This window comes from Sycon ciliatum, chromosome 3 (assembly GCF_964019385.1).
Source record: "Sycon ciliatum chromosome 3, ocSycCili1.1, whole genome shotgun sequence".
In the NCBI taxonomy this organism is placed as follows: domain Eukaryota; kingdom Metazoa; phylum Porifera; class Calcarea; order Leucosolenida; family Sycettidae; genus Sycon; species Sycon ciliatum.
This window is the reverse complement of record NC_088645.1, coordinates 27,570,718-27,587,419: the sequence shown is the minus strand read 5'-3', so window position 1 is coordinate 27,587,419 and position 16,702 is coordinate 27,570,718. Positions and strand designations below refer to the sequence as shown.

The 16,702-nt window shown below is 45.1% G+C and overlaps 1 protein-coding gene across 2 annotated transcripts in view; it reads left to right on the top strand.

The window, feature by feature from the left end:
- LOC135811931 (uncharacterized) overlaps positions 1–7,597 on the top strand; it is a 47,590-nt gene extending 39,993 nt beyond the window's left edge. The window contains exons 14-15 of one of the 2 annotated variants that reach the window (XM_065325201.1): positions 563–619; positions 7,206–7,597. In XM_065325201.1, coding sequence (XP_065181273.1) covers positions 563–590 — 28 coding nt within the window. In that variant the 3' untranslated portion in view covers positions 591–619; positions 7,206–7,597. The remainder of the gene's footprint in view (positions 1–562; positions 620–7,205) is intronic. The other variant, XM_065325202.1, reaches the window with a different exon arrangement.
- The last annotated feature ends 9,105 nt before the right edge of the window (positions 7,598–16,702 follow it).

The window sequence follows — 16,702 nt, the reverse complement described above, 5'->3', positions numbered from 1 at the left end:
AGTTACAGCGAGAGAAATCCAGGAGCAAAAGTAACAATGGCACAACGCCGAGAGAGACTCAGATCGAGTACTGTAAGCTCACACATTTTCGGTGTACTTTTATTTTCGGTACTTTCGGTGCATCCGTTTCATACCTAAAATTTCAATAAACCGAACAAACACTAAAAGACATAATCCAATAGGGAATTGGTTTGCTGCACCTAAAATTTCTGTACACCTCTAACCAGGCCTTTTGCTCTCATAAAGAAAATTTTGAGCACCGAAAATTTCTGAAATTGGAGTATATTTATTTTATTTATTTGTTTACTGTCTGCACTTCATGGCACATAATGAAAATAGCCAATACAAAGAAGTGAGGAATATCTGTGGAGGGATAAAATCTGCGAATTAATGGACCAATAAAATGAGTTCTTCCCTGAGTATAATGCAGCCATACCTTGCTTATCCGAATATGTTGCTTATCCAATTATTTGCACGTTGATTGTCCGACCTCGATTGTCCAAACAATCAAGCTGACGCCCTGTGCATGTGTACGTGTGTGTACGTGTGTGTTGTTCCATAGTGGTCACATCAGCCCCAACCAGGCGTAGAATCTCCGCGGCATGGCACCTAATCCAGCGTGAGTTTGCGTGTGTGTACGTGTACGTGTGCGCGCGTGTGTGGTGTGTGTGTGTGCGTACGTGTGCGTCTAGACTCTAGTGGGTTCGCTGCCGGTCCCCACTGATGTGTTGCACTGGCTTTGGGCAAGGCAATGCAGTAACGTTAGCTGGGCAGACTGTGATCATCTGGGCTGATGAACGAATGTAAAGGAAATGCTTCTCCCCCTGGCCCTCGCCACACAACAACACAAACTCTTGATTGTATCTTCAATACTCTTATATTATACCAAGAAATGACGAGGGCGCAGGAGGAGAGAGACAAACTTTGTGAGGACAAAAAGGACAACGGGAAGACTCTAGGGAAAAGACTCAAAGAAAACAACAAAGAACAAGCAGTAATAAACCGACGACAAATCGAGACGACCAATCAGGGACCAATACGTACAGAACACATGACCAAGACCAAGACAACCAGACCATGGACGAATCACACACGACTCTCATTCCCAGACCAAACTAGCACTGCGCATGTACAGCATTCACTTGACAGTCACTCTCACACAGACGGAAGCACATCCTCACACTCTGACAACGCGTACTCTTGCATGCACCACATACCATAAACGTCACACATCACACCATACTCGCGCGTACACCTAGACCATGACATCAGACACTGGACTCCACAAGACAAGAACCAAATACAACGACATGCGTAAATCATAGTCGTACTACAAATTCGTAACACGAACATTTCATTCTAATGATTTAACAAATTTAAAAAATTCGTTAACATTTGAAGTCGTTATGTACTAAACGATATGTGCATGTACAGTCGTTTGCCAGTTTTGAGACAGAATTCGTTAGAATTTCACCTCGTTAACCCACAAAAGTCCGGAGATCCTTAACTTTAATTGACGTTAAAATATCTGGTCTTCCAGTAGCTGGTCAGACGGTGATCATCTGGGTTGATCGTTACCCGTGTGAGCACAGCCAATGCTGAGTCTGTTATCATCAGATGCACGCATCTCGCTTTTATGTGACGTCGTCTTGTAGGCTCGGACGGCTGGCTTCGGTGACCTGTGTGCTCTTTAATCAGCTGCTCGTCCATGCCCTCATCGTAGAGGACCGTGGCACACGTTCGGCGGAGAGAGTGATTGGTTTTCTCAACGGCTTGAGATAAAACTCATTGCTATCTGGACGCTTGTTCGTGTAGGTTTTGAAAAGTGAGACAATGCACCGCTCGGGGCACTGCGGATTATTGAAGGCTTTGACCGTTCTGGGGGTCAGTTTCCAGGTCTTGAGACCACCCTGGTAACTCTTCGAAACTTCCTCCGTGTGCAGAAGGTACGGGCGCTCCCCGTCCTTCTCCACCAGCTTGATCTGGCTGGTGGAACCAAAGCGCAACGCACGGTGCTCTTCTCCGCTGCGCAGTGCAAAATTCCTGCCAACAAGATAAAACATCGTGTCCACAAGCTGCTTTGGGTTTCTTCTGCCCAACACACCCGACTTGCAAAGAACATCTTCATCTTCAGGCCATATTGCCAGGGCCTGCTTCGTCTTTGGTTGGCCAAATCTTGCAGATTGCTTCATGAGACCATCCATTACGTCCTGAAACGACTTGAATTCCCAGGAGCAAAGAAGCTGCAGTCAGACCCCTTTCCTGACAGCTCTCTGCAGCTCAACCATTATCTCGTGAACGGTTTTGGCACAGTACTCCTGGCCGCCACCGTCACGGATTTCGAGGACAAACCTTTGCAGAAGCCACACCAACTCAATGTCGTCTAACTCCACAATTGGACGACCGGCTGCATTTTTCATTTTTTTTGTTTGGATACTGTGCTGAATCCCTTCATGATCTTCACTTGTCCCAAATTGAAACGGCCCAGGCCATTTTTTCTGGTGTTCTTGGGCACACTTGACTTTGCCATGGCACTAACCTGTTCGTACGAAACCAGGGCAAAGCGATTACTGGCGTTATCATTCGTGGAACTGGAAGACTCATCCGGGACTTTATTATGATCATTATCGTCCTTTGCTTCATCAGCATCATCATCAGCAGCAGCAATATCAGCATCAGCATTATCATCAGCATCAGGGACAAGCGGACAACAAATCTCATCAAACTCTTCATCCTCCACATCTTGAACTAGCGAGCAGCAAGGCTCGTCAAATTCATCACTTCTAGTATCTGTGTCGCAGTTATTCACCGGAGCATCCGGAACAAATGAGCAGCGAAGCTCACCATACTCCTCATCAGACACTTCCCATGAGACCAGATCTTTGCCCATGTCAAACAAGCTTAGCTACTCGTCGTCCTAGAACACAAACAGCACGTTAGCTACACCTATTCTAGCTACTGTTACCACGCAAGTTATCGCACTGTAAACGCTACTAAAATACTATTATTACAGGCTGTCGAATGCACAGCCAGAGTAACACAAGACAGCGGGGAGACGACGATCACAAGGACAGAAACAACAACTTGACCAGCATGAAATCACGTAGAAAAAACAACATGGTAGTACCGGTCTTTGAAAAAGTCAAGCAACACACAAAACAGCACACAAAACAGCACACAAAACGTGTACCACACTGATCTCCTGAAAAGGGTGGTCGATTCAGGATATTGCACAATGTCCGCGAGAATTATTTTTCATAATCCCCGCAGCGCTGCGCGCCTAGGGGATTTGAAAAATAATCCCCTCAGAACCGTGCAACATCCTATACAAAAAGAATGTGATTTCATCAACATTTCATTGGTCTTCGACCTACACGGGCAGGGAAAGTCCCTGTTAGTAGGCCTACAACACGGTCAGCGTGTTCTTGAGTGCAGTAACAACACAAGTGTGATCACTTCCAGACCAACGGGCGTTCAAGGGGAGTAACAAGCGCACTTGACGAAGGTGACTCTGAAATCTCGTGAGCCGTGATTCACGCGGCCTGGCATTCTTGCGTCACAAGGCACGTGATTTCACCATGCCTCTCGTAGTAAAATTCAAGAATTGCGCTCATGCCTTCAGTCACTTTGCATCAACAGTCGCACAAAAAATTATTGGTGGCGCAAGAAGAAGCTTGTCGTTTGGAGTGACAAGTGATCACCGCTGCTTTTCCTTGTCAGAGCCAACAATACACTTTGTTCTGCGGCCTTGGGAGCAGTGTTGAAGTAAAAATTGCGGTGGAGACGTCGCGGAGGGGCGAGCTTTCCTGCGCAGGTATGACTTTGGCCGTATTTCAGCATGGTCGAGTGGAAAAATTCAAAAAAGTTTAATTCAAGGAAACCCCAAAAGAAAGATGGGGGACATGTCCTCAGCGCTAGAAGAGGTGTTCTACTATCTGCCGGTGTATAGTTCTGGCCAATTGACGACGTAGCTGGCTGTTTTGCCAGCGCTTGTAAATTGGCTATTTTCAAGACGATCATTTGTGGCGTCAGGGGGTGATGGACCTCGTCTTCTGGGATGCTGGCGTGGCTAAGCGGTACTGCCCCAGGAGCACTTCCAAGGTGAGGCAATGTTGGCTTCATGGAGTTTTGTTCATAGCTTGTTCGTATACGCTGTGGCGTGACTCGTTTCAAGACCCATAAATAATGTGATATTTCAGCCATTTTTGAGGGTATGCAAATTTCAAGGTTCCCTTCAGAAACTTTTTTAAAGGGCTTTGCACAATCGATCCACACCCCAATGGGAACCTACCTGCAAATTTTGAGCGAAATCGGAGAGATCCATTTGCACACATACTTTGGTATTCTCGGACACGCTCTCTTAATCAATACCAATACCATTTCGGTTTTTATCGTTCCACAAGACAGAGAGATTGGAAGCTGTAGTGCAAGTCCAAGTTTCCACGATCATCAGGAAACCTGGTGGCTGATAGTTGTGGATACGTGTAGAAGCCTCTGATATCTATGGGCATTGAGGACTCTTTGGACAGTGGAGCACAGTTGAGTATCGTTATCAAGGTTGAAACGGTGTGGCACAAATTATGCGCAAGAGTTTGTTAGTTTTTCGGCTCTTTCTAACTTCCTTGCCGTGGAGTATTTCAGAGCTCATTATCAGTCTGGTGCTACTTTGTGCACGTCTGACTGTGCAGAATCTGGTCTAGTTCGCGAACTCTAAAATAGAACTTGTTCCACACCGTTTTCCATGTTTCCATTTAATTTAACCAGAAAGGAAATTTAAAAAGTGCGATAGATCTAATACCAGCCAGAAACAGTTACTTGAATTAAATAGAAATCAACTGGGGGCAAAATGCAAAACATTCAGTGAAAATAGGAGGGGGGGGGGGTTGAGATATCATAAACCAGGTGGATGCACGGAGCAGGAGCATGTAATGCTCAAAGCTGATGGGATGCATTGTTCTGGAATGGATTTCCACGAAATTGGGTTGTGATGTGGATAGGGGTGGAGTTGACAAGGATGACGGGACTGTTAATGGGAATAATACCAATATAAAAATTCATGAGCATGTGGCCTCTAATTTCCTACCACTTTGAAATTCTCAACGAAGTCCAAATTGGAAAGTGTAATTTGTGTTTGCTCGCAGTCGACATAGTTTAATGCACTCCCCAAGATTTCAAGAGGGACCTCTTGATTAGTGTGAGTTGCCAGTACGATGCAAGCCAGATATTGATTGATCGAAGAATGACAGATTTGCCATCACTGTAGATAAGAGTCATACTGTAGCTCAGTTGGTTAGAGCATTGCTCGTGAATAGCAAGGTCACTGGTACAAGTCCCGGTGGTGTGACTAATGATTTTCCTTCTTTCTTATCTGGCTTCCAAGTGTCGAGTTTCGGAGAGAAAAGAGCAGTACGAGGCATGCGGCCTCTATTTTCCTAACACTTTGAAATTCTCCGTGAAGTCCAAATTACACAAACTAGAAAGGACCAAGGAACTACAAGTTACGCTATACTGTTCTCTAACACTACCAGTTACTAAACAATCAGCTCATGCGATAACATTGCAGGACACTGACCGACGGTACTGACAATCTGCGACTATCTGGGTAAACGCTCTAGCACATCTTGAATGTGCACGCCAGCAGCCTTCCGTAGTTCCTTGGTCTTTTGTATAAAATAATCCTTGGCTCATATTGCTGGTGAACGAGATTTCATTTTTCTTGGCCAGGTCACGAAGTTCGTCAAAGCCGAGGATGGCAAGATCGGCATTAGATAGATCCTCAGCCATACTATGTCCACTACTTCAGAATTACCATGCGTGGAAACTAGTGGAAAACAACAGCTTAGTCATGCTCTGAAAATCCTATTAATGCGAAGTAACGGAATTTGCATCCATGCAGCACTGTACAAAAACTTTGGAATGAGTTCGAGATCGCAGAGTGAATGGGCAGAGAGCGAGTCTGCTCTGAAACATTTTCCTCACTATATTTTAACACGGAAAATGTGGGCACAAGTTATGCGATCGTGTCCACCAGCTAAACCAGAATTGTTAATGCATGAGCCTTCCAAGTCAGAAGACCGTTGATTAGCGCTATCGAGCAGTGCTCAAGCTGACTTTCGTGCCGTGGAATGTCTCAGTACTCCTTGTCAGTGTTTGTGCTAGACTGTGCACGTCTGACTGTTTAAAATCTGGTTGACTGTTGAGTTAGTGACCTCGATCGCAGAACGTGTGCCCACATTTTTCCAGGTTACAATGTTTTCCCAGGCTCACCGTCTGATTTCTAACAATAATTATAAAGCCTTCTATAGTCCAGCCCGGCTAGGCGAATAGGATAATTGATCACCCAGATAGTTGACGTCTGGATATTCGGCGTTCTACGGTGACTGTATGCTAAAAATATTTGGCTTAGTAAAGCAAGCGCCATTCAAAACAATGAGTTGATCTACTTTTCGAAAAAACGTTTTGCACCCTTTCGGTCTCACCCGATTCCTCAGTGCTCATTTTACTGGAACTGATAGCTCAAGAAAAGTCCTAATTTTTGGATTGTGGAGAAAGCAATGAGGTTGTTTCACCTCCACAATATGTGCTTTCTGCCCAACCTCATTTACATCAACAACGTGACTCCAAGTTGTAGATATTGGCAAATAGAATGAAGTCGGCCACAGTACATACAATGTATGTAGTTTGGCTGGAACAAATTCTATGATGAGTATACGGAAAGCTCCTGAATACTCCCATAATCCTGAGGAAGCACTTGGTTTATAGGGTAGATTTAGTGCATACTCTACTGCACGTGCTGTCAAGAAACTTTAAATGCAGTGGATGGAGCAGTTATTTCGTTCTCACCACTCCATATGTGTATGTTGTGCGTTGTATGTCGCAGAATTTGAACTTTCTTCAACTTCTGCGACAGGCACCTTGCGAGCTGTATGCAACAGCTCATAACAGGCAGTTTCTTGTCGCAGCAGTCGCAAATCGCGTGTCGAGTGGCAGAAATTTGTTTTGTGAATCGGTCTTAAGCGGTCAAATATCAGTATTAACCATACAGGATAATAGAAGGGTGTTTGATGAGATCGAGCTCATTTGATCACTGCGTTTGTATTAATGTGACCGACATATCATGCTATAGTGTATCTCTAGTTCCGGTACATGTATCTTTAGATGCCTCCTATTATCTGTTTACTCTGCTCTTTTGATAATATTTGAAGGAACGAGGATCAACAAGGCTAACTCTAGCCCTCAGCGTCACAGCCCGAGATATCAGAGTGAAGTCCCCTGCTAACGCTGCTGAACCATCGAACCAGTGTGTTGCATGAAGAGTGGAACCAACTTAGTATGTAAGATGTACACCAGGTTTGTACGCTATTTTTCCTACGCATGCATTTTCCAACTATCAGTGTAACTACATTTTGTGCTGACCATTTCTTAGTTTATGTGGACAGCAGCCCTTCTCTCTTCATACAATTCCTCGAGAATCACGCATTCTATTGCTAAAATTAGGTATGTAAAACACATGCAGATGTTTGCTTTAAATTTGTTCATCCGAGAAATTTTTCTCACGTTCATATCCAATCGCTATATTAGGTGCTGTTTTATCTATGCATGTCGGGTTTGCTTCATTTCTATTTATGGCAAGCAAGGACATTTAAGAAAGCTATTTGAGATTTTTGTCACTACTTTTGGTTCTTGTATACTTACCTACGTATAATGTTATAGGGACTGGAGACTGTCATTAATGAAAACCGGAATACATGCCTCTCTGTGCGGTGTAACCCTTCGATTAATTTAGAGGAGATTAAGGATTTCTGTTAGGCTTTCTGCTTTCATTGAGAGATATGTTGGTAAGGTATTTCATTTGCGAGAACAGAAAGTTTCTATTTTATTACACAGCTAGGCTTAGTTATCTTGGATGTACATCCAAAATTCATTGCAGTATGGTTATTATGTCCAGAACTCAAAAGACGTGTATTAACATTATTATGTACATCATGATAGCTATATTTCATGTCCGATGGCGGCCTATCTTTTCGTTTTTCCTTCATTACCTTGGCACATGTTATTGGGGCTGGATATCATTTTCACTAAATTTAGAGGAGATAAAGATTTTCTGTTAGGCTTTCTGTTTTCATTGAGAGATATGTTGATGAGGTATTTGATTTGCGAGAGCAAAAAGTTTATATTTCATTACACAGCTAGGATCAGTAAGTGAGATTGTACTCTTTATACCTTAAATAAGGATTCATAATCTTCAGTATTTATCCTGAATTTGATTGCAGTGTGCATATGGCGTGCAGAGCTCAAAGGACGTGTACCATGAGAGTTCTAATATATGTCCACTGAGGTCTTATTTTCATTTCATGACTTGAAATTGATTTTGGTGGAAGATTAGACACACACACAGACAGACAGATTACAATTGCTGGGTCACGTTGGACCCGCATTGCTCATTGTCGTGCGTGGTGGATAAGCCACTTGTGTTGGTGTTGCACGCACGTGTGATGTCTTTCTGTAACTGTAGTGTTTCCAGGACCAGGAAGACCAGGTCCAGCCAATCTGTCTGGCGTTTGGGTCAACAAAATACGAATGACAAGAACATGCATGCATCCACGTAACAGTAACGGTTCATGTAGATCCAAAAGCCAGCATTGGTTATGCCTTTAGGCCTACTGTTAGATAGAAGCTTCAAGCCCTATTCTGTTGGGTTTGGGAGAGTATAGTTCTTATGAATAACTGTAGAGCAGCAATTACGTGTGGAAATGTTTTTCTCTAAAACTGGAGAGTAGCTATAGAATCGTGAGCGGCGCCATTAGACCTTTCAATAATACAATGGCCCTGTATCCCTCTCCATCATGTGAGCTTCACACCTACCCCAATATCTCGCTTTTCTGCCCTAGATTGTTAACTAACCATAGTCTGTCCAGTGCATTTAGGAGAGGAGTAGGGGAACATTGGATTTTCTCGCCGTGAATAACTGGCGCTTTGCATAGGTTTTGGATCTTCATCCACACTTTTGACCCTCATGTCGGTGGCGTACCTGTGGTCAATGAAACGTGTTGTTGGCTGAGATTCTTGGGTGGATCGGAAATATCATAGATAAATACGAAGGCTATCTTTGCGAATTGTGAAGAACCAGTTGCTACTATCTAATTGCACTCTTCGTGCTTCGATCCTACATGACCGTAGACGTGTATCGTGTTACTGTTGCATTGGTGAACAGTTACTTCATTTGCTTCATAACTCGTACTCATGTGTTCTCATGTACAGTGCTGGCATCTGAAATCCGACCCCTGATCAGCTGAGCGCACCGCTCAGGGGTCGGATTTCAGTTGCCACCACTGTACTTTTCATTGTATGATTGGTTCAGTATCCGAGCACAATATTGTGAATGGGTTTATTCAAACTGTATTGCCTAATTGGTATCATACCTGAGCACCGGTGGGACACACGCGTACATGTACCTGTTTATTGTAGACATTTAAATATACACTATAGCTTCCCTCATCTTCAGTCATTCTGTAGGTACACAGCATTGCACGTTGTGCCTTCAAGGCTGTTATCGCCCTGGATCGAGCCTATGGGACTAGCCACGTGGCCAGAGCTTTTTGAGAAAATTCAGTTTGCTCAGCGCATTTTTCCATTTACCCATCCTGTATTTTCACGTCATGATACAGGAAAGGAGAGAAGCTAGGACAAAGAAGCCCATTAGCAGCGCATTAATGCCAGTTGGTAAAAGTATGCAAAGGGCGATGCTGGTGAGCTGCAAAGAATGGCGTACCATGTGATATAATAATATTATCCTGGCACAAAACTATCGGGCGGATCTAATCATAGCCTAGAAGCTGTGGCATCTTATATGATCCAGAGCAAGAAGCCAGCAATGCCTGTACCTATATGTATGGTGAAGTAAATTAAAGGCAACATCTATAAAGAAGCCGCCAGTTTCTTGCAAGCATGTATACCATTGGTCAAATATTGGCGAGCTTGGCCCAGTACTGCAGGGTTTGGGAAAATTAGAATATCCGACATGCCATTTGCTGCACTACTATGCTGCCAAACGTCACCTCAACGAGGAGGTGTTTCCTCAGCCATGCATTGGCCAATTATGTGACCATACTGGGGATTTTCGTTGCAAACTTTCGTAGCGCCACCAGAAAGTACGGCGCGTGGATACACATGTCCACGTGTCCATGCATAAGTGTCTTATAAACCAGAGAGGTTCCAGGCTGCTCAGGAAAGTGCTCAATACCGAGAGGCAGAGCTAGTTTAAACAATACGAGGACGGACAAATGTTTTCAAACACTTTCCCGTCCTCTTATTTAAAATCGGATACTGAGCCAGTAATAAATGTACAAAAAAAAGAGAATAAACATATTAGATATTTGGTGCATAACTCGTTCTTATGTGTTTCTTCTCTTTTTTACATCCTCTTATTTTTTGTTTTATACATTTCTTATAAATGTCCATGCATGCATGTATCCACGTGGATATGCATGTCCATGTGTCCATGTTAACGTGGAATTACATGGGCTTGTATAGTACCCCATATTTTCGGGCTGGGCCATGTGCCTACTCCGAACCCACCCGACACATACTAGTCATTTATAAACATAGCAAAGCTCAGTTGTCTGAGCTTTGCCATGTGCATGAAACGCACCGGTAGGACAACGACCGAGCCAGCCGTCTCTATTCTCTTCTGCCTTTTGTGGTAATGCTCCATCCTTGTGGTGTTGAGCACTCTAGGCAATCTGGGAACTCTCGCTATTATACTACTCATGTATACGTTGATATGATTTTCGTACAAGAGAGGAGAATATTGAGCAGATTAATGGACGTTTGCGAGCAGGCTAAAAGCATGGTGAATCTGATCAAGATGCAGAACTAGCAAAATTGTCCCCTCACCCCTAATGAAAAGCATTTAAAACTCTCAAAGATTCTTTGTGGTAACCCTCAAAGATGTGGCTTAGAGCAACCTTTGATTTATATATTATTTGAGTCTCTAGAAACGGGTCAAAATTGACATTGGTGCAAAAGAAGCGTTTGCAGATCGTCATAGCCAATCGCAGCCAAAGAGCCAATACATACGGTTTGCAGGAATTTGCCATCCTCTAGTTGTCCTACTGGCAACTTGTGAGGAAACTCCGTCGGATAACTGCCCTCAAACACAGCAAGCTCGGACGGAAAAATGCCTATCCTTCAGCCTTATGCCAACATACAGTTTTGAAAGAAGGGTGCGAAGGATGCTTTTGCTGTTTCGTGAATGTGATCACCATCCAATCGTGACTTTTCCCATCGCCTCCGGAACACAGTCATTTTGGGTAAGTACTTTCGTGTCATTGTTGTTACACGAACACAAAACGATTTGAAGATGCTTGGACATTGCTATTGTTAACACCTCTTGCCAAACTGCCCGCGAACACAAGAACGCTAGCAAGTCTATACCACAGTTTTTCTTCCTGAAAGCAAAGCTCAAAACCCTCCCTTCCCGTTCATTCCTACAACTTCCTACATCCAGCTAAAATAGGATTTCACAAACTGGTAGCAACATGGTGAGTATCAAATTTCCGCAGCGTGCCGGAAAGTAGCATGCGATATCGCATGTTGCTATGCACAACGGGAAAGGTGCTGATACGCTGGACGTCAGGTAACAATCACGTGCCAAGTAATAATGGAATATATTGCGCTCTTGGACTACGAATCAATTTGAACAATTGGAAATATAATTGGGGAAGAAAGAAGAAAATTGGAACGTGATTTAAGGATACCGACTTGAACCGATGCTCTATTTATATTTTGATAAAGAAAGTGGAAGCGTCATGATGTAGTGTGGCACTGAGTCCGTGTTTTGGGCGGCAATTAAACATTCACAACAGAGTCGTCTTCAGGTAGCAGCGTGAGCAAAAATTGATCTTGGATTTATGCTAGAAAGATGTTGAGAGTTACCACCTATTGACAACGCTGTCACCTCCAACAAATAGTCGCGCGTCGGCGTGAAGGACAACAAAACTAACTAAGAATTTGCTACTTCGGCGGTAACCAAGCGGTTAAGATGCACGGTATTTCCGACGTGATGCGCAATTTCACGTCAAGTTTGGCGTAAACTCCAAATTTAGACGTGAGCTGCAGGTCACTCGCGTTGTGTTCCAAAATGCGAACTAAATAACACGAGATCCACTTTCGCGTCAAGTTCATATTAACCTCTGCATTTGTGATAAAGTTGGTTGTTCCAGCGAGGAACACACGTTTCCTGCCGAACTTGAATGACTCTTGACTGCCATCCTTAGCACACGATGAGCATGTCAGACCTTCCACTCGCCAACCCTGAAAGAAAGCACCATTTCCTGCTCCCTCTGCATAGAGTTGGAACAACCAACTTGTAAGTTTGATAGCATAAACAAGGCGGAGGACACTGTGTTCGGAAACAGTGACCTTACTACAACCAACCACGGTTGTCAGAGCCCCGGTCCGTTGGAAACATCTGAATCATATGGGTGTTGAACCCGGGTCTTACTCTCATCATACTAGGGGAGGTTTCAGACGACTGACGTTAGGAGAAGATTCCCCGAGCATAATGAGAGTCAGAGCCGGGTTCAACACCCATATGGTTCAGATGGTCCCAACGAACCGGGGCTCTACCAACCGTGGATGGTTGTAGTAAGGTCACTGTTTCCGAACACAGTGTCTTCCACCTTGTTTCACGGTGTCAACCCAACAACATGTGTGAACTATAACACGGTTTATCTAACACTAGTATTGGGTTATACAAGAAACAACTTGTATAATAGGTTTTTCATTTGACCCGGCGAGACCATACAACACTTGCACACAACGACACGAACAGTTCAATAGAACTGTTCGTACTGTTGTCTGCAAACGTTGTATGGTCTCGTCGGGTCAAATGAAAAACCTATTACTACTATTTGACGGACCTATTGAAGATGGCAACAAATATTTACTGTTATTATTTTTTGAATAACCTACGTGGAGATAATAATTTTAATATAGCTATGAATAGGATGAAGGCCGCAGACATCACGCAACTATGTTACTTGTTTGACATGTATTACTGTGTATTTTATAACAGAAATATTAATGAAAACCCAGAATCGATTTTCTCGTTCCTATCATCAGTGGGAAAAACGGAACTAAGTATACAACCAAAGAAACTGAAGTTAAGTACTGTAAATAGAAAGGTGTTAGAAATAACATCAAGATACAAGTGCAATAAAACCACTAGAGGAAACGCAAAAAAAGGTAACAAGATTACATAACCGAAGGCGAGAAGGCACTAAACGAAGTGTCAACCTACGAATACAACTTCAGTGCAACAACGTGCTCTTTCTGCTTGCACAAAACAGGCTTATGAATACGTATACAAACTGCCTCAAGGACTTTCAACTGTTGGACATAACGCGCACGACACAGTACAGAAAAATGAGAGTCATCATACACACCAAGACAGTCAGGACGAGATAACAAGTGTAGATACACAGCTGACTTCTTACGATCAACACAGTCATCCGCCTCATCTCACTCCTTCCCACCCGACTCCTCCTCGTCCATCTCATCGTCCTGTTCCTCGTTCCGCTCGTTATCCTCACGATTATCATCACCACCATCATTTGCCTCGGCCTCTGTCTTCTCAACAACCGTTTCGTCGTAAGAGCACGCTGTTGCACTGAAGTTGTATTCGTAGGTTGACACTTCGTTCAGCTGACACTTCGTTCAAATTTCCGGCATAGTGCCACGGTGTGCGAGCCACCCAGGAGGCAAACAAATGCATTTACAATATTTCACATTTTCTTGCCCATTCTGTTGTTGTTGTAGAAGTTTATTTAACGTCGCACCACAAACAGGCGATTTCGCCGCCTTTGATACATGTGGACGACAGAAGGAATGAGAGAGAGGGGGGGACAGAAGTATGGAGAGAGGAAGGGTAGAAATAAATAAGCAATCAACCTCAGGGCTACACCAAAGCAAAAACGGAATGGGAACATACTATATACAAAATAGCTTCATACATATATTGCAAAACACGTTTACTATTCTTCAGTCCGCTATACCACAGAAACACACTAGCCGAAAAGCATTTAAGCGGAGCCATGATGCGCTTTTAGCAGGGCACAGAACTGAAGGTGGCTGGGCTCGGAACGGAGATCAGGCGGGAGCTGGTTCCACAGGACTGCGCCGATGAACTGCATGGTCGCTCGACCCGCAGGACCGGGCCAAAATGGTACTCGAACGAAGTGATGTGCTGCTCCCCGAGTGCGGTCACCAGTAACTCTCACGAAGAAGCTGGTGAAGAGGGAGCTAGCTCGGGAGAACAGACAACAACGGACAAAGATGAGGAGCTTAATGTTAAACATGTCCTCCAGGGTGGTGAGGCGGAGCTGTCCAAAGATCGGGCTAGTGCGCGACCACGTTGGCAGACCGAAGAAGTCGCGGATAGCGCACTTCGTTAGACGTGTGAGGGGCTCCATGTTGCCAATTTGAAGTGACGGATAAAAGGCGTTGGAAGCGTACGACAACCTACCCTGGATCATCGACCTGTAAAACAGGATCTTTGACGCCAGGGTGAAGCTCCGCCACAGCGCACCTACTGACTTCCGCACCTGCTGGATTGTGTGATTGACGTGAGGCTCCCAGGACAGCTGCCCATCTACCATTACGCCCAGGTTCCGTGCTTGTTCCACAACTGCAAGGGCTGCATTCGCACAGCGAATTCGAATGTTATCTGTGTCAGGGGCTGGGCCTCTTGGGGTAATCAACAGAGCTTGCGTTTTCTTTTGGTTCAGCATTAGTCCGCGGTCCTCCAACCACTGCGACAGGCCGGTGATGGCTGTGCTTAGAGAAGAGCACACTTGTTCGCCACTGCCCGAGGCTTCGATTGCAATGTCGTCTGCAAATTCCTGGTTTGTGACCTGCTGGGGCAAGCAGCATCGAAGGTTACGGATGTATAGTGTGAACAGGAGGGGGCCGAGGACGGATCCTTGCGGCACCCCTCGACTGCATGCGACGTATTCCGAGCAATTTCCGCCCACGACTACGCGTTGAAGCCGCTCACTCAGGTAACTAGTGAACCATAGCTGGACAGTACCGCCGACCCCAATGTCGGATAGCTCCTGTGCCAAGATGGTGTGTTTGACACAGTCGAAAGCCTTCGACATATCCACGAATATCACACCTGTGAGTTTGCGCTCATACTTCGCTTTCAGGCAACGATTGACAGCTAGCACAAGAGCGTCCTCCGTACTGTGGTTCTTCCTGTACGCGAACTGCGAGTCAGGGAGAATACTGTGATCGGTCAGAAAGGATGTAAGCTGAGCTTTGACGATCTTCTCGAGGAGGCGAGAAACGACTGGTAGTAGAGAAGTAGGTCGATACGCAGTAGGCTGACAAGGGTCAAGGCCGGCACCTTTGAATAGCGGCGACACATTAGCAATTTTAAACTTACGGGGAACACACCCCTGACATAACGAAGTATTGAAAATTATGCTGAGCGAGGGAGCCAGTATTGATGCCGAGTTTCTAAGGACAATACCCGGCAAGTCATCATGCCCAGTTGCTTTTGACGCGTCAACGGACTGGAGAAGGGCCGTAATGTCCTCCGTCGAAACAGGCGCAAATTCCGTGAATGCTGGTGCTTCACGTTTGGCTGGTGCGTTGGCGCACAGCGCGTCTGGTCGTCCAGGGTCATGTAAAACTTCGCCAAAAGTTCGGGAGAGGATTCCAACAGGTACTTGTGGTGGGCTTGAACTTTTTGCTCGTCCAGTCACCACGTTTATCGTATTCCAGAGCTTCCGTCCATCCTTTCCGGCCGACTGTAGGCGAGCTTGAAAATGCTGATCCCTTAGCCTCCGATCTAGCTTGCGTGCGGCTGCGCGGAGAGTGCGGTGTTGCTCTCGCAGGCGGACATCGTTTGGAGAGCGTGAAAGAAGTCGGTGGGCCTTGTTTTGTTGACGCACAGCAGATACAAGTTCAGGACACAACCATGGGCAAGGTCGGCGCCTCGGCTTACGAGGAGGTTGTAAGGGGGCGTGATGATCTAGAGCAGTAAAAACCTTTGCGTACCATTCGCTTATCATTGCATCAACATCATTCGACTTGCTGAAAATCTCAAGATTGCAGTCCTGCAAGTCAGCGTTAAAGTGCTCCCAGTTTATCCTCCACACTCGCCTCTTTCGAGATGCGACTCGTTCGGACTGCCGGGTGGCGACGATAATGTTGGCCACAAATGCGTAGTGGTCGCTGATGTCACACTTGATGACCGTGCATGTTCCAACTAGAGAGTTAGGGGCGAGGAGCAGATCTATTAGGGGGGAAGTTGAAGCCGTTACTCTTGTCGGTGTCCGGATGTGGTTTTCCAGATCAAACCGCTGGAGCATGGTGTGCATCCGGCTGTGTCCCGAGCACATGTCCACATTGAAGTCACCAATGGCGACCACGCGGTTGTTTCGTCGCAAGGTTAGATTGTTCATACTGATTTCTAGGTCTTGCCATACTGCAGCAGTAGTGGAAGGCGGAAGGTAGAACGTAGCGAGGGTGATGGGTTCACCGGATTCTGTCTTCAAGGTGAGTATCAGATTTTCGATTGTGTCACTCTCGAGTTCAGCGTGTCTGGAAACAGCCAGGGTATCTCGACTGTATACAGCTATACCGCCACCAGGTCTGTGCCCGCGATCGCGCCTAAAGAGTCTATAATTAGGTA